The sequence below is a fragment of the Thermobia domestica genome, chromosome 16 (assembly GCF_964235325.1).
Source record: "Thermobia domestica chromosome 16, izTheDome1.hap1.1, whole genome shotgun sequence".
Classification (NCBI taxonomy): domain Eukaryota; kingdom Metazoa; phylum Arthropoda; class Insecta; order Zygentoma; family Lepismatidae; genus Thermobia; species Thermobia domestica.
This window is the reverse complement of record NC_137469.1, coordinates 122,220,120-122,239,707: the sequence shown is the minus strand read 5'-3', so window position 1 is coordinate 122,239,707 and position 19,588 is coordinate 122,220,120. Positions and strand designations below refer to the sequence as shown.

At 36.9% G+C, this 19,588-nt stretch overlaps 1 protein-coding gene across 2 annotated transcripts in view; it reads right to left on the bottom strand.

Annotated features, from left to right (window-relative positions):
* LOC145673385 (structural maintenance of chromosomes protein 6-like) overlaps positions 1-19,588 on the bottom strand; it is a 169,577-nt gene that overhangs the window by 11,191 nt on the left and 138,798 nt on the right. For both annotated transcript variants that reach the window (XM_081743036.1, XM_081743035.1), the window contains exons 18-19: positions 17,201-17,314; positions 8,749-8,946 (exon numbers count right to left, since the gene is read on the bottom strand). In XM_081743036.1, coding sequence (XP_081599162.1) covers positions 8,749-8,946; positions 17,201-17,314 — 312 coding nt within the window. The remainder of the gene's footprint in view (positions 1-8,748; positions 8,947-17,200; positions 17,315-19,588) is intronic.

The window sequence follows — 19,588 nt, the reverse complement described above, 5'->3', positions numbered from 1 at the left end:
CCGAGCATATTGTTATGCCCGGCTTCAGCAACTCGTGATGCACAATGTCTTTCTAATCAGCATAACCTTCCTGGGCGTCAATGTGGACTTTGCCACAGACTGTAAGCTTCACCTCGCTTCGACAATGATCGTTTTCGCACTTTATTGTCGTATATTACCATTTTTCATTATTCGTGACTATCCCCTTCAGAAATTGCTCGAGTTCGTTACGTTTCAATAAAGATTTGCAGACAGAAATTCGATCGATTGAATGTTTCTGAATCAGATAATATGGGACCTTCTTTTTGTAGCCAGCTTTATCCAAATGCTTTCAACACTATTTGGCAATGAAAATGTCGAAATCATGACTCCTTACATGCCGGTCTTCCTCGATTGCCATATCATCATCCCTTTTGCTGTCATTGGTCATCCACTCAAAGGAACATCCTGGATTTTTTCTTTTCTTTTCTTTTCTTTTTTTGTGGCTATTGCTTTTAACATTTCTTGCTCATAAATAGCACGAATTTCTTCACGACGCAATACTGCATGTCTGATCATAAGCATTCCTAACATGTTTTGCCCATCTACTGATTTCCACCATCAGCTATCAAAGTATGTTAGATCTGCGACCCGCTGCGACTCATATACCCTGAAATTAAAACAGTAACGCCATCTTGTGTGCAAGGGACTTAATACTTTTTAGAGAACCTAACATAAAATATTAGACACACTTACTTCGTAGTCTTGTCCACTTTTCCCACTTTTGTGCCCTTGCTCATAACGACGCGTAATACAAAAACTATCACGATAGTTTACATAGTACGATCTCATATGAACTCATCCAGTCTGCATGAAACTTAGCACAGTGGTAGTACATTTTGGCCAGCTTAGTGCATATGTGAAATATTTTCCTACGCAAACTTTGATTTCCGAGTTACAGGTGATCGAAGTTGCTGGTCAGGACTTAGAACGAATATATATATATATATATATATATATATATATATATATATATATATATATATATATATATATATATATATATATATTCTCTAATTGCTATTCCAAATATAAATACATGGAACAAACTTGTTAATTTGAGGCATAAGAGAGTAGACAATATAAGGACTGATGACTTATGTTGTACTTATAAGAAAAAAAAATGGCTAAAATCAATAAAGAATGAATATTTTATTATTAAAGGATGATTATTTTTCCAATAGGAAACTTAATAGTGTTACATAAATATTACCACTGCACAACCGGTATTGTGCTTGAGTAACTTCCTTAGTTCATGAATTTATTTTATTTATTTGTGTGTGTGTGTGATAGTATGGCAAACAGAACTGACGGAACGTATACTACAATATCCTTCATTTTCAATATGTACGCAAAGAATGCACATGCTTCGAAATTAATTTCACGAAATTTTGTAGTGTCCAATATTCTAGTTGCAGCTGATAATTTCAGCACCTAATGTTACAGCACTACAAATGGTCTAATAAGTAAGTAGCTGATCAATGTTAATGCAACACTTTTAAAATTAATTGAATTTTAAAACTAACAAATCTTGTAGAAATTCACAGTCGAATTTTCTTAATTCTATTTCTATCAGTGCTGTCAAATAATACAAGCAAATGATACAAGCTGTTAAAATTTACGATCTACAGTATATTATTTACTTCTATGATTTAATAACTGCTAAAATTACATTACGAAAACGCAGTTATCAGCTACACAGTGGCCACATGAAAGTATCCCGGACGGGTAATACCAGAGACGAGCAAATAATTGCAATTCTTTAGTTAAGTATGGCTTACGCCAGTGTGCCGCCCGCTGCGCAGTTGTTTAGTTAGCACCTTGCGGGGTCTGTTTCTGTCTGGCTCCGGCATGTCACCATGTGCAGTTACAGTATTTAGCTGGATTTCCTGTCTGTTCAATTCTGGTAAGCAAGTCACGTCTAAAAGATGGTGTTTTCCGTGCAGCGGCGAATTGTACAGTCCGCAGCAAAAAACCTTCAACATGGGCATGTAAGTTTATTGTAAAATGACGAAGTCTTTTGTTCCAAAATAAATGTGCAGGGAAGGACGCCGAGATTTTTCCTGGCGTGATTCGTGCCACTTAGACATTATGTTGATTCCCTGCGCTGTTAGGCATAGTTTCACAATACTCTTACATGCTCATGTTGCAGGTTTTCTGCTGCGGACTGTACAGTAGAAGGATATGTGCGGACGAGGTCAATTATGAACGCGGAAGAGGCCTTCCCTGCCGATACTCAAAAGCAAACCTGCCTGTTTTGCTAAGAATCCATATATATCCATATCCATGTATATATATATATACAAAAAAGTTGGTGTGCAGTTTCAGGGGTATATGTATTGGGTTTAGTGTTCTTTGAATCGACACTGAATAGTGAAGTTTATTGTGGCTTCTTCCAACAGTTTTACAACGAACTAATAGGACAAGAAAGACTATTCTCACAGCACACACTTTTAACAAATCTCTGGCGCCGGTGCATTATTATTTTCGGAATAGCACACAATAATCAAGGAGTTGTGGCTTTTCGCTCCCCGAATTTGTTCTGTGATTTTTATTCTGGAGATGCTTAAAGCAGAAGATGTAAGCAATTAACTCCCATACCGTGGCTGAACTGTAACAAAACATTACTCATATTATCCTATCATCCAAGCATCACTCATGAACAGCTTTGGGTTATACGAACCACTATGCCGCGACGATACCGGAGACTACTTTCCGCATCTCTTATAACATGCAAATAAGCCAGAGTTCACATTTTCCTACTCCTTCGGCCGGTATCCAGAATTACCACACCAGATCGCTTTTATGTGGGCCATCCTGGACTACAAGATATTCAATGAACTGAAAAGATTCTCCCTTTTGCTTCTTCAAGTTACTATATATTGTTTGAAAAATCATATCAGGTAATCTAAAAAATATATTGTGCCTTTTACACAAAAGATGGTTTTACTGTCCCAAATCTCAGAGTATATGAGTAGGGTTGCCATCTTTCGATAAGCCTAAGCGGGACATAAATTTGTGAATATGTGTTTAAGAATATGTGTAGATATCCGGTTCCTCATTTCCAAATTCGCAAATGTACAGTTTATTAAGAACAACAGAAAGTAATACATACAACCATAAATAAATACCAAAACCCAAATCCTAAACCAAAAACACATAAACCATAGCGTCACCTGATTGGCGGTTAGTTGAACAGAAGTTCTGGGGCATTGAATCAGTCTAAAGAATATTATCATTGGTGGTGATTTGACTGCTGCCAACACGAAGAAAATCAGCAATTAAACTATACCGGTAAATATCGTGAACCAAAAATTATAAAAATGAAACATGAATTTATGTCGCATATTTTGTGCTTTGGATAATTTGGAATACCGCTTAGATGTAATTCAGCAAACAAAATCGGGATCTTTCGCTTAATCAGGGACAGATGACAACACATATAAGTCGCAGCTAGTCAGTCCTAACATCACTTGATAGTTAAAGCTAGTAGATGTGCAAAGACAAGTGGAATTCTAGTAATCAGACGTAAGATACTGCGCAGTGGGGATGAGTGAACTTTCGTTGACAGCTGTCAAGCATTGTAAAGACTAAGGCAAGGGAAAGTACTTAGTAGGGATAAGGTGTAAGGGAAGTCTGGACTGACTTCATCCAATTTCCATACACCCTCTCCCTACTAAATACTTTTCCTTACTTAAGTCTTACTGACAGCGAATTTGATGTTTAAAGTGTTTTCTTAAACAATCTATAATAATTTGGAGGAGCAAAAGTGTGTAACTTTAACGTTTATTGCTAAGATTACTCTTCAAGAGTCTTACATTACAATATTACAAGATTTGTTGATTTTGAAGTGTCCTGATTACAAGAGTTTACAATCTATCCGTAATGTGAACCGTGGTGATTCAGCACTCAGCTCTGGTGCGTGGGGTTTCTGGGTCGATGCGAGCTCCCGCCAAGTGGGCTTTGTAGTAGACTAACAATGTATGCGTGGATTTTCTCGGATTTTTTTCTGTTTCTCCCACTTCCTTCATTCTATGCAATACCATCACTGTCTTCCGCAGTCTCAGTGTATCACCAGGGACGTTAAACATTCATTTGTAGTAGTCATTTCGAACTGGTAGTTGTATGACGCAAAAGCACAGTTTTACAATTTGAGAAAGGCAGAAACACAATGAGGAAAGAAGGGAAGTAGTACGTTGGGTACACCAAAGAATGTTGTACTTTTTGATTGGAATATGCCACTTTCTGTAATCATAGTTTATGTCAAAATGTAACATTTGAGCCGAAGATCACTTCGAAATCCGTGTACAACACCACAATGGCAGTCATTCACGATGGCTGCCATGAGCCACTGTATTGCATTTTTCAAGTAGCTATCTCTTCAACACTACTCATCCCAATTTAATGATTAGTACCGCATTCTCTTAACAATAAAACAATCTTTCAACTGTTTAATAGCGCATGTCCGTATGATATATGAGAAAGGGGAAATTTCTCAGGAAAAACTAGCCTTTTTGAAGTTTGGGGACACCTAGAGCGACCCCAGGTAAAAGTACGCAATCACATTGTACCCAGACAAATACATTTATTCATTGGTAATGTTTTTGCCAAATATGATTTCGATATCTTAAATATAGTGGCGTGGGAAAAATATTTCCCAATTCTGTTTAAAATTAGAAAATATATATCAATAAGGAACATTACGACCTAAAATTCTTTGAGCGAGTACAATCCATCCAAATTTTATGATTCGTATGCCATTCTCTTCGGAGTGATGTAATCTTTCAAATGCAGTATTGTTTATATCACGATAAAGTACGGAAAAGGGAAATTTTTGGGAAAAGCGCGAAATTTCTCTGAAAAATTCCTGTTTTATTAGAAGTTTGGATTCTCTTAGAGCAGCCCCAGGTGTAAGTACGGAACCCTAACATACCACAAAAATATGCGGGATTAATGTTAATGCTTCGTGCAAACACCATTCCGATATCTTATATAGTGATGTTGTGAAAAAGACATCGTAAGCTCTTTTAAACTCTTAAATTCTGGCTTTTTTATAGGTAAATTATAGACTTCCAATCAAGCAGCTATAGCATCATCTCTATTTATCCTAGAATCATGGTTCGTACCTTATTCTCTTCAGAACAGAACAGCCTTTCAAACGGTACTATTCATATTTCCGTTTGTTTCTGATGCCGGAAATTCGTTTTAGATTTTTTTTTTTTTTTTTTTTTTTAATATTGTTTCAAATTTTGAGACCCTCTGGATTCCCCATATGCTAAAACATAGATCTCAAAATCACTGAAAAATACTAAGGGGTGTATTAGATGTGTATACAAAATTTCAAGCTTTTATCTTGAATAGTAAGGGCGGGAAAAATATTTACCAATGAGCCTCATAATGCCTCAGATTATTCCAAAATACCCGGATGTAATTTCCTGAGTCATCCCTATTTATCCTAGGCTCATGGTTCGTCCACCATTCTTTTCAGAATGGAACAGCCTTTCAAACGGTGCCGTTCACATGTCTCCATCATGTATCTGAGACGGAAAAATCTCGAAGAAAGGTTTTTTATTTGTTATTATTATTATTATTATTTGTTGTTGTTGTTGTTAAAAATATCCCTCTTTCTTACCCTTTTGCCCCTCTAGACCGCCTGTTTTAATGCAGAGATCTGAAAAAATCTAAAATATTAGTATGTGATGCACTGAATGTGTGTGCAAAATTTCAATCTTCAAGGCGCCAAAAAATAATATCTCCACAATACCTCAGATTCCCATATAAAACATCATCTCAGGTAAAATTTCCTGAGACATCCCTATTTATCCTAGGATTATGATTCATACATAGTTCTTTTCAAATAGAACAGCCTGTCAAATGGTACCATCGCATGTCTCCATCGTGTATCTGAGGAGGGAGAAGCCCGAATTTTTTTTTTTTTAAATATTCCTTAATTTAAATTTTGTCCCTCTGGACCCCTTGTTTTAACGCAGAGATCTGAAAAATATTAAGGGGTGAACTGAATGTGTGTGCAATATTTAAATTTTCTAGGTGCAAAAGTAGCCCGCCGAAAAATAAAAATAGGCATAACAAAATATATTTTTTAAAAGTTATGACGTCATCACACTCTATGTCTCGAGGCAGAAAGGCGTAAAACCATACGTAACATGTTCTACAATGCCACTAGACTTGAAAAAAGAAACGATGTAAAAAGCTTTATTGGTACTTTTTAAATCAAATAATGAAGACAGTACTTTAGTGCCTATATATAGGTACTACACCTTAAAAGTTTTAAAAGGGAACTTTTCTGTCTTTACACATTCAACTCTACACCTAATGGGTTCTTCACATTTTTCAAAACCACAATTATTTCACTTTAGTCACAAATTTCATTGATAAGTGAGTTTTACGTTCTTTTTCTTTTGGATCAAAAGATCCAATATATTTTAATCAAAAAAATTTCTTGTAGGTCTTATATCTGGAGAACTACATATAGCGTACCAAACCCAAACTATCAGTTAACTCAGTATGATGTACTTATTCCGTAGACAAGTGTGTATAAGGACAGAAAAGTTTCCTCTTAACAAGAGCTTTCGGATTAAGAATCTAAATCGGACAATTAGTAGATAATATACAAAAGAATTTAGTGAACTTCTTAAACGCCTTTTGAGTTTAACGTCCCTTTCAGCAGCGAGGCTATATGAGACGTTGACCTACTGATTAACGTGGAATCCGAACAACTTGAGCTCCCGCTGGGAATCGAATCCGGGTCTGGTACGCCAAAGGCGAGTGCGCTAAATATTGCATTATAAACATTCCACTATTCTAAAGATATTGACGTACTAACCACAAAATTTGGATGGTTAGAACTGTGTCCAGAAATTTTATATTGTAATTTTCACTACTTATAATATGTTTTACTTGCAAACAGGATTGGGAAATATTTGTTCACATCACTAAATAAGATATCGGAACGGTGTTTTCAGGAAGGATTAACAATAATCAGGTGTATTTTATGGTATGTCAGATTTCAGTACTTTCACTTGGGGAAGCTCTACAAGGATCCAAAGTCTAATGAAACAGTAATTTTTCAGAGAAATTTCGCGCTTTTCCCAAAAATTCCCCTTTCCCGTATCTTATCGGGATATTAACAGTATTGAATTTGAAAAATTGCATCATTCTGAAGAGAATGTCTTATGAATCATAAAATTTGGATGGATTGTACTTGCTCAAGGAATTTTAGATCGTAATGTTTCTTATTGATAGACTATATATTTTCTAATTTCAAACAGGACTGGGAAATATTTTTCCCACAACTCTATATTTAAGATATCAAAATTATACTTGGCAAAAACATTACCAATAAATAAATGTATTTTTCAGGCTACAATGTGATCGCGTACTCTTACCTGTGGTCCCACTACGTGTTCCCAAACTTCACAAATGGTATTTTTTTCCTGAGAAATTTCTCGATTTTCCCCAAATTTCCATTTTCTCATACGTCATACGGATATGCACTATTATGCAGTTGGAAGACTGTTTTATTGTTAAGAGAATGCGGCATTAATCATTAAATTTGGATGAGTAGTGTTGAAGAGATAGCTACTTAAAAAATGCAATACCAGTATCATGGCAGCCATCTTGAATGGCCGCCATTTTGGTGTTCTACACGGATTTCGAAGTGGACCTTCGAATCAAATATTACATTATGACATAAACTATGACTACAGAAAGTAGCATATTCCAATCAAGAAGTGCAGCATTTTGGTTTTTTCCAACCATGTACCCAACGTACTAAAGGGAATGACGTAGGAGAGCAATTGTTGGCAGTGTACATGTAGTCACGGATCCACAAGTGCTGTTCCTGCAAAATTGAGTTTTACGTCTCTCAGTTATGCCGGGCCTGCAAAATCGCCTACGATATCGATATTCTCGTTTGTCTATCATCAGCTTCTTTATCAATGCGTGCTTTTATCTACGGCGGTGTGCATCTCCAACCACCGCAGTCTGAAATTCCGCGCAATGGTAGTTAGCATTCGCAGCAGTTGGTTGGATTTTATTTACATTGTATCGTATGTGACCTTTTATTCACAGCGGTTCAGATTGCGCTGAAGTATCATTTGATTCAATGTAGTTAGAAAACGCAGCGGTTGAGTAACACTGAGAGGGATAAAAGGGGCGACTAAGGGCACTAGTCGAAATCATTACCAACAACTACCTAGGTATAACTGTGAACACTACGAAGTTCGTTGACATTTATTTTGAATGCATTCTCTAATATAAACGCAATAGCGTTTATTACTGCTCTTTATTTTTCCCCACCTAACGTCAGATCGACCTCCAACTATCCTCTGCTTCATGCATATATATATCTGCATGTGAACTTAGAATCTAGGATTTAGATTTCTGGGGTTTCGGCATCTATGGTTATTTAGTCCGTCACGTATCAGGGATGACGTTCCTCGGCGAGCACGCTATCCGGGGAAAGGGATGGAAGAAAGGATGCGGCCTGGGATCTATAAGTTAAGTACCACCCCGGCATTTGCCTGGTGTGAATGAGGAAAACCTCATTCAGGTTGAAAAAGCTTTTTACCCTTTCTCGACCGAATGCTGCATGTAGATACAATATTAAGATTTACACTTTCCCACCAATTTTATCTAATGCATCTTGTCATACATTTTACCCAAATTATAGTCAGACCACCGATCAGTTTAACAAATTTCCTTACTTACCATGAAGACATCGAATTCATCCAGCATATAAAACGGGAACTCCATTACTTCCCACAATGCCATTATAAATGCCATAGTAGAGTACGAACGTTCTCCTCCAGACAGGGACCTTGTGTCGGAATTTTGACGTTTGCTTCCGCTAATCGAGGCAACATTTATAGCCAATGTTTGGTCTTTGTGGTTCAACACTATATCACCCTGCAATGATATATTCTTGCATAAATTTACACTGAACATACAATGGTCACTTAGAAACATCTGACACTTAACACATACGAAGGTTATCTTTCTGAGATGAGAAGAGGCAGACATACAGTAGACAGAATTAAAAGTGAAATATCTTACCAGAGACAACGTTGGAATCCAAAGTCACGTAATAAGTCGAGTCACGATTTCATATTAAAGTTGGTGTTAGTTTTCCTGTGTTTTTGCTGATAAAGAACAGTAAAGAAAATGAAATGTTTCAGTTTCAGGTCCCACGATTATGCCGTGTAGACTAAAGGAGACAATGTTGATAAGAACGAATGAAATAGTGGGATGAAGAAAGTGGGAGAACCCCCCCCCCAAAAAAAAACTCACATAAGGAGTTCAAGGAGTTTGACTCCGGTATTGTGTGCAGCCACCAAGCACGTTGCTTCGGGAATTAAGTATGATTTTGTGTTAAGGGGCATAAGCTATTAGCCGGTGAAGGACGTTTTCTTACGGCTAGCCCCAACTAGTGAAGTCCCAGGTTCATAAACCTTGTGCGCCAAAAAGTTATAAACGCGCCCTCCAACATCAGCATTCCACTTCGGAAATTATTTCGCTGAAGACTCACGTCGACTCTTCAGGACTGTTTGGAGTAGCAACCAGGATACTACGTGGGATTACCCCGGCGATCCTTTCCCCAGTGCTAATCCCCCAAGTGCGTCAATGGTGTGAGAAGAGTATTTATAGTGTAATTTCAGACATAATCTCATATATATAAAGGGCTACAGTGCATTAAAAAGGTTTTCGGGACGAGACATCCGAACCTCTCGGCGCCTAATGCTCATCTCATCATTGAGACCGACGAGTGATTTGGAAACAATTTGTAACCCCTTCTTGGAGAGGTCCTTCATCGTCCTATCCAGGTAAGTTCTGGTCTCAGGAGAATACTTATTGGCAGGACGACGGAGGACAGAGCCACGAACACCGAACTCAAGTTGGTTACAAATAAATTGCCGCCCGAACAGAGAACACGAATTGGTTACAAATAAATGGCAGCCCAAACAGCGACCCGACCTCCAGTTGGTTACAACCCTTGACCAAAAGATAACCACAAGTAATATTTCAAATGATAATCTTCAGCTTTTCTAAACAAATCCAAATTTCTTCCTCTCAACTTATAACAGAGGATGAATCGTGATTCCACAATGTCAACTTGAGTCAAAACCACGTTCCAAGCAGTGGAAATACCCTTCATCCTCACTTCCAAAGAAGGCTAAATTAGTGCCCTCTGTAGGAAAGGTGATGGCTACTCTTTTATGTGATTCAGAGGGAGTAATGATGGTAGATCATGTTCCAAAGAAGACAACAATAACTAGGGTTAATTATGCACACCTCCTACGAAAGCTGCGTGATCATATTCAGCAAAAGTATCGTATGAAACTAACAAAAAGCATCCTTTCCCATCAGACAACACCTCCAACCACAAGTCATTGGTCACCATGGCCCTTCCACACGTTGGCTTCTTTCATCTATTTTTAAACCTCCGCCCCAAAAAGTTAGATGATGTTCGTTTTGATACAGATGATATGATACGTTATACGTGCTGTAGATGATATCCTGGACGGTTTCGATAAAGCCTTTTTTTCCCAGCGGATATGTGCACTTGAACTTCGATGGACCAAGTACTTTCAATTGTCAGGGGACTATGCTGAGAAATAATGCTATATTAAACTCTCCGCTATATATTTGATAATTATGATTAGAACTTTTGTAACAAACCCTGTACAAAAAGAAAAACACTTGTAAAACAAAGAAACAAAGTACAAACTGATCAATAAAATAGCATACTGAATATAATAAACTTCCAGATATAAACTGTAATGGTAATTTACATCGAATTGAATACAACGAAAAGCAACAACAGTAATAGTAAAAAGTTGGGACTGCGGCGTGGTCTCGTAATGCAGCTTTCTTAGTGGGCAGCTATTCGAAGCGTTCGCAACGCGTTTTCATTGCATACGCTTGGAATACGCTGACCATGTATTTAAATGTGGATGGCTAATCATGTAGGTTGCATGGGGAAAGGATTTTAAGGCTACTTACATGGAAAGTGTAGTTGAATGCACTGTTGTGAAGGATTATTCAATTGGAAAGGTAAATGAGAAATTCAAGCATTGTACAAGCGTGAGTTATTGTTTATGTGGATCTACAAAGTAATTTAAAAAAAAAAAAAAAAAATGCTCACAGAAGACGAAGACGGGAGACAAATGCATTAAGAATATAAACAAAGCTGAGAGAATTCAACTACCGAAATGGTAGAATGCACGTATTATTTTTGTAATAGATATTGGAAAGCCAGGCTGAAGTCGAATATTTGGCTTGGAAAACACAGACTGTTTAATGGTACTAATTCTCACAAAAATTTCACGTCTTCATACAGTCCCTTGAAATGGCCCATACGTTCAGTGAAAAAAAAAAAAATGCTAAAAAAGATATTTTCACTAAAAGTCTGAGTATTCTAATAATAGGTAATGTGAGACTGCCACATGTCGTAAGGGTTAGCAATATACACGAGATTACGGCGAGAAGCAACATTTTACCGAACCATGAAACCGCTAATAAAGGGTAAGAGCAGATCTACAAAAGCAGCTAAAATACAGCAACATATATTTCATAATAACCTGATATTGCAGAAATATGGATAATACGCAAAGAATGTGGAGCAAATTTCAAGGATATGATGACTACGACGCATTCTCGGAAAGCAAAGAAAATATGAAGAAAGAACTGAATTAATCACAAATACACTTAATCAAGATTGTCCAAGAAAGAAAAATCTACGCTTACTGATGAGAAAACGTTTAAAAAAATTAAAAAATATCAAAGAATTTACTGCACATAAAAATAACAACAAAATGGACATGAGAAAAAAATATTCAACAGATGACTGGATAAAATACATAACAGAGAAAAATAAGATGGGAAAAGTACTTAGACGAAGAATGGTGGAAAGGAAGTCATTGAAGAGGCTTCCTATATACCCACATAACAAAGAAATAATAATAATATAAAGGTAACAAAGAAAGATCTGTCGCTTTTTGTGGTCTGAGTTCAATTGGCCCTCACACAGTAAGTTGAATGCGAATGAAGATAAGGCGAAGGTCAGTTGTTGGTGTGGGTATATCCAACATACTACCTCGTTGTGACAGTTCAGTTACACTGTGAACTTAGTAAGGACAGAATGAACATGGGACCTCCACAAAGCGTCATAAGGGCTTGCATGTTGTACGAATTCAAACTGGGGTCAAACGCGGCTGCAGCGGAGCGTAAGGTATGCCAGGTGAGGGTGAGGCCTTTGGTGAGGGTGTCGGGACTACGCGGACAGTGCAGCGGTGGTTTAGCAAGTTTAAGGACGTGACGAAACACTCGAAGACGCACCACGTGCCGGAAGACAAACACAGGTACAAAATGAAGATCTTCAGGCAGCAATTGAAGCGAACAGTGGCCAGAAATGTGAGGAATTGGGACTACAATTCAGTGTGAGTGAAGCCATTCGGCAGCACTTCCATCAACCTGGGAAACACTACAAGTTGGGTCGATGGATACCACATGATTTGACTCTGGCCCAGAAAGCAACGCTAGCAGACACCTGTTTCTTGATGTGTGAGGATGAGAAGTGGGTCCTGTACGAAGCTCCACGGCGCCGTCATCATTGGTTAGCATCCTATGAACCGGTTCCAAAACAGAAGAAACCAGTACTGCACCAGAAGGTCCTCCTTGGGTTTGGTGGAATGCTCGCAGTATCGTGCATCGGGAACTGCTACCAGAGCATCAATGCAACTGTGTACTGTCAACAGTTGAGCCGTGTTCAAGAAAAACTCAAAACTCTGGAGCCAGTACTTTTGAAGCGCAAAGAGGTTCTCCTGTTAGAGGAAAAGGTTAAACCCCACGTGGCTAGGATAACCCCCGACACCATTCTACGCCTTGTATAGGAAACACTATTGCATCCGCCACACTCCCTGGACATTGCACAGTCCAATTATCACCTATTCCGTTCCTTGGACAATCACCTTAGAGGATGCCAGTTCAAATCCCTAGTAGAGGGGCAAAATGCACTTGATACCTTCTTCGCTTCACGGCCCACCGACAATGAAATCTTTGTTTTACGTCCCACGATTATGTCGTCTAGGCTAAAGGAGACGGCGATAATAAGAGATGAATGAAATGTTGGAATGAAGAAAGTGGGAGAACCCCGAGAAAACCCATGTACACGATGTTTGTCGACCAAAAAGTTCACTTCGCGCGAACTCACGGCCCACCGAATTCTATCGCGATGGAATCCTTGGCCTTCCAGGACGTTGGCAGAAGGTCGTCGATGCTGGTGGGGACTATTTTTGATCTTCCAGATATGTCTTAGGTGACATATCGATGTTCGACGGTGATGGGTAAAAAAGCTGCAGAACTTTCTTTGTTACCTTTATATTATTATTATTATTATTATTATTATTATTATTATTATTATTAATAATAATAATAAAAAGAAGAAGAAAAAGGAATGGTTGTGGTAGTTTGTTCAACTCCCGAATTGATAACACATTTGTCATTGGTTCCGGTAGTATACTTGGTACTTTAACCATAACAGAAGTAAGCATCTTGCTCTTTCCTGGTTTCGGAGAAGCTCCTGGATTTAAATTGGACTCTGCTGGACCGTACAATAGTGAAGCATCTTTCCTAGGATCCATTACTTTAAGTGTTAGGACGACTGTTGGCACAAAAAGTGGAACATGAGCTTGCCTTAAGGCTCTAGCATAGACTCTGGATATGGCGGAAGACTCCGAACCGAGCTCACCATTAATAAGTATAAGTGTTTCGTTGCCACTGTAATAATGGAAGTATTGTGGAGTACTGGACATTTAATGTATGATATTATCTCCAAATTCAATCAAGGACTGGCTTAAAGTGATAAGCTATCGATCTACAAAGTAAGGTAGACACCAATACCATCTCGAGTTAATGCGCCAATTCTGTTCAAACAGATTATGCTATTTGAACTCAGCTTTCATGTAAGTTTTCGCAGTAGTGGCGTTCAATGTTAAGGTACGCAAAATACTCACACAAATCACTACGGCAAAAACTACTCGTTTATTATGTGGTGTGGAACAACAAAAACAACGCAATGCATTATTTTTGTGTGTCTACAACTCAGAATAGAACACAAATTGAAAATTTATACATAACTAAATTCGAAATTTTAGCATCACTTTCAAACGGTGACATTCAAATAGACTCATATATGTACACTAAATATAATAAATCGCATCTGCAAAATATCGAACGAACGCATATGACAGCTCAGCATGGGTAGGAGAAGGTGAGTATAGTTGTAACATTCTTTCAATCTCGTCGCTGTTAAATAACAAATGGAGTTGTTTCAATACTACAGTTAATTAGGCATATCCCTTAAGCGTACATAGGAACAGTTTGAACAAATGAATATCAACCACTTAGTAATCTATACAACAAAAATATAAAGCATATGGAGTGTTACAATGATCCCGATATGTGGGGAAAGATGTAATATTACATAGGTATTGTTGTAACAATATGTTTAAGACTGCATCCGTATTTACACTTAATATGGTATTGCAAATTATCTATTAGTCTAAATAAAACTAATCAGTTGATCAACTAAAACCAAAAGATTTTTCTCCTAACAGACTTCTCATAAACTTGATACTACATAACAAGGATACAATTATGCAATTTGATACTACATAACAAGGATACAATTATGCAATCTGATAAAGATAATTTAAACCTAGTAATCTATAAAAGTCATCACTGTTATTCTTTTGACTCCTTTGACGTCTATCATTCAAAACGTAAAATGCTACACTGATTCATTATGAAATCCCCGTCCCACAAATAAATAAATAAATAAATTAAATTAAATTAAATTAAAATTACTATCATCGGTATTGCGACTGTCACCCATCTCACTTTCACAGTAGTGACAAACGAAGATAGGTTTAGGACTTGCTACCCAAGCCTCATGTCCCCATTGCTTGCAATTGTTACAATGCATCTACAGTTCCTTTGGCTTCCTGTTGCTATAAATGTCACAGCGCACAAGGCATATGCAATCCTCGTCTGAAGTTTGTGGACTTTCTTCATCGTTACTGCGACTTACGTGGCGTTGCATCTCGAAAGATATGCAGATCAAGGTTAATTAATCTCGTTGAATAATATGGTATGACCGACATTTAAATAAATAACTCTAGGAATTGCACGAAAGGGGGGTGTTTTTTCTCGAACATTCCAGATCTTTCTACTCTGTAATTTTGACTTCATATCGTTTGCGAGATTGAAGTACGTCTATTCTATTTTTGTACAGGCACAGCAGAAGGGACACTTTATTAGAACTTACATGTAACACTTTCATCTCGCAATGAATCCTCCACCAACGTAGGTTAAAGTAATGGCGAAGTTAGATTATTAACTTCAAGTTTAAAATAAGCTGTACCTTGTAGTCTAGGTAAATAGAGAAATAGAGTACTTGAATATCGCCATAGTGAATATGCGCGTAGTTGTGCTATCTACCTCTCCGTTACAAACACTTGAACAAAATACTATGATACACTAAATAAATCGGTCAGAGTCTACAAGCAAAAGAAAATTCTTACAATGGTTTCTACTACCCCTTCTCCATTGGTAATTGATGATATACCATATATTTGTATTAGGTGAACCACATGACTCTCAAACTGCAACTTCACACGGAGAAGCAATCCGATCAAAGGCACATTACCATTATTTCATTGAACTAATATTATTAATTTGTCTAGTAATACTGTTTATCATACTGAGTAAATGCCCCTATCGGAACACATCAACGGTTTTAAATATATTTAGAGAACTTTATTACTCCTAGCGTCAGCTAAAAACATACTTCTATCACAATAATGCCATCCATGACCTGGGTATCTTTGTAACGTAAGCTTAGACTAACACTTTGTTACATTTATCCGCACTACTGTAATTTTCTCTTTTTCAAAATCGTATTCCTTGCATTTAATAAACGGAAACAACTAACTTACACTCATTACATGTAATGTTTTGAGACTTAATTTTCGATCTACAAGTATTTATTCTGAAAGGCGAAAAATTACCTACGTACATCGAAAAAAGTTTTCTTTCCTTTGTTTGGCCGTACTGCGTCGTACACCATTCTCCCTGGTTGGTGAATGAATGACATTTAACACACTGTTATAACGGAGTCTCTAAACTTGGATCCAGATCTGTTAGCTGATATCTGTGATGTTACATCCATAGCTGTATTACAACTATACCCACCTTTCCCTACGACATAAAATGACGCAGAAACACTAATATTGCATACACATTCTTTAATTAAGGGCAATAATCGTGGCTACATATACTGTACATATCTGTGGTAAATATAAATAGTATGAAGAATTCTTGACCATGTAGTAACGAAACTCTCTCTCTCTCTCTATATATATATATATATATATTGAACACTCTCCTCTTACGTATCAGCCGTCGAGACATTGCAGCAGAATGATACTTGCATTTGGCGCTCGCTCTGCGCGCTACCGCGGTTCTTTGGTCTGTTGCGTATGTTTGCTGACGTAGCAGTAGTTCAGAGACTGTGAGGATTGACCGAAGTAAAGAACGGGAGCTACTCTGAAGAATCTACGGGTCGTGAGAACAGTAAATGGTAGATATCATCCGCGAACTCTTACAAGACAGAACAAAGAGTTTATAGCAACGTAGAAAGATATTAACAACCTTTCTTTTCTTAAGGATCACTTTCCAAGTTTGTCCATAAGAAAAGCATATAGTGAATAAAGTTTATTACGTACAAACCATATATAGCTTTAATTAACGTCTTCCTAAGTATAGATAACTTAAGTCGTATGTTTTGATTTCCTTCACATGCAGATAAATTTCTCTACCTAAATAACCGTATTTTTTAATTTTAGTTTTAGTTTTTATTTTCTCTATTTCGGAAATAAAGCACTAGCACTTACAAGCACTAATTGCAATCCTCTTTAGAGGGACATAGAACAAACCTATCACTGTTAACTTCCGTATGTTACATGCTTATTTGGAATTCACCTTGCAAGTCAGATATTTAAACCCCACCATTTAAACTTTTCCTTTTTCGAAGGTACGTCTTTTAACACTATCCTAAGATCAAGTACGCTTACTGTAAGTTTTGTGTCTTTTCTTCACTTACCTTAAACTGTCGTTGAGACAAAAGCATTCGAAATATCATTTGCACTCTCACAGACAATAGTCGCTGGAGATTAAGATATATTTTTTTTCTATTTTCTAAGAGAAGCTCCAGTTTCTGTGGAAACAAACATAGATTAAAATTGCAAGAACTAAAGCACCTATAAGCAAATTATATTATTATAAAAATAATATACGAGATACAAATGATCTATTACGAAAATTGCTTCGAAATATATATAACTAAATTATAATCCAAGCCGCGCACATTTTCTAAGTGAAACATGTATCTTGCTCGATTTAAAACTCATCATTGACATACATTCTTTCGTATTTTAGAGCTATAAATATTTATTTTCACCTATATGACACTTTGTAGCATGTACAAAAAATGATATGAAATCTTTGAGTTTTACGTCCCACGATTATGCCGGTTAGGCTAAAGGAGACGGTGATTATGACAAATGAATGAAATGGTGGAATGAAGAAAATGGGAGGAAACGGGATAACCCCGAGAAAACCCACGAGCACAGTGTTTGTCCACCACAAAGTCCACACGGCGCGAGCTGGGATCGAACCAGGGACCCCAAGCACCGGAGTTGAACGCTCTACCACTAAGCCACTGTGCCCCCTGTAGCATATACAATCTGGAACTTCATAATACGTACAACCTTGTCCATTTTCATCCACAATTAAAGCAAATTTTTCCTCCAAAGCTTATTTTAGAAAACCTATTCTCTGCGAGTAAGTATCAAGCTTTTACATTCATTTAATACGACGATAGAACTTTGTGTTTCTTGATTGTCAATTCCAGTTTCTTCGAGAAATGTTGCGAAAACATGCGCTTTTATTTGAGTAATTCCATACCACAAATTCTGTCCATATAACTGAGAACCAGGATGTACAAAGTAGAAATTTTAATTTACCAACTAATGATTCCTGTTTGCTTCAAAACTTTTTTATTTACTCAATACACCGCTACTACAACGGTATCACAGCTTCGATGCTTAAAAGGGATGATAAAAGGACGGATAGGTCATCAATTTTGAGTGGAAATAAATAAATAACTACGAGGTGTCGGAGAAATGTGAAAGCATAATTTGACCACCTAATTACTGTTAGAATGTAAAATGCAATATAAGGAAATACTTTGTCCTACAACTATATTGGGTAATAATGTAAGAAAACCTGAATAATGTCTCTTTTTATGTATTCTTAGCCAATATTTCCAGTACTTCCCACGGACTCTGTTCGTCGTGGAAGTACTGAAAAAAGGAACATTATTCAGGTTAGCTGTTGTTATATTATTATAATGTGTTCCATACGCTCAATAACCAATTATGTTAGTAATAATTAGGACTCGGAAGTTGAAGACCTAAAAATTGCCTAAAAAGGACCTATAAAAAGATCTAAAAATATCTAAAAAAAAAAAAAAAAAAGACCTAAAAATTGGAAAAAAGAACTTAAAAATAAGACCCAATTTAATTAGAATTATTTAATGAATATAACGCTCAAGAAATACAAGCTTCTGGTAGGTTAACGATCTGTCCTCCTTCCACAAACTGAAGTACAAACTAAAATAAGAAAACTTCCCCAACCTCACCCCCCCCCCCATTCCTTGCTGGAGGACATTGTTATGCCTCCTTATCTGACTTATGATTGTTGCAGATCTGTTCTTATCTGTCCAGTCGTTGAAGAATGTCTTATTTTTTTGAATTTTCTTTACTAAAGAAAAGATGTTTAAGAGGTGATGGTGATTTGAGTTAATGGCCAGTAAATTTATTGTCGAAAGATGAAGTGCAAAAAAAGATGTTAAGACCTATAAAAAGCTTTAAAAAATCAATAAATAAAAAAACCGCCGAAAAAGGCACAAAAGGACAAATAAAATCCACCATTTTCTGGCCTAGAATGACCCAAAATGAACACATATTATGTTAAGCCTCGTTTTCGGGCACTCGTGAACAAGAACATTTTTCCTCAACTTCCGGGTCCTAGTAATAATGTTCAGCCTAATTAAATTGTATTCAACCCCAATTTGGCTTATCCACGAACCTCTGATAATTTAATCCAATTAATACATCATAAATGATAATTCAGTTATTACTTCACACAACTCGCTATGTTATCTTAGTATAATACCCACTAATAAGACTGTATCAACCTCTTTTTAAAACAAATTAAATCACCACTAATTCCTTTGAAACACCACCATACTTTTTCTTGCACAAAAAATCCAAACACAGAAAAAGGTTTGCAACACAAATTAACTTTTATATTCAGGATCTGTTTCGTCCCGTTAATTAAAACTTTTTCCGTCCACTTAAAATTAACGTATTTTGATTTTAATCCCAACAATTATTTCAAGCAACATATACATCCACTGAACTACATA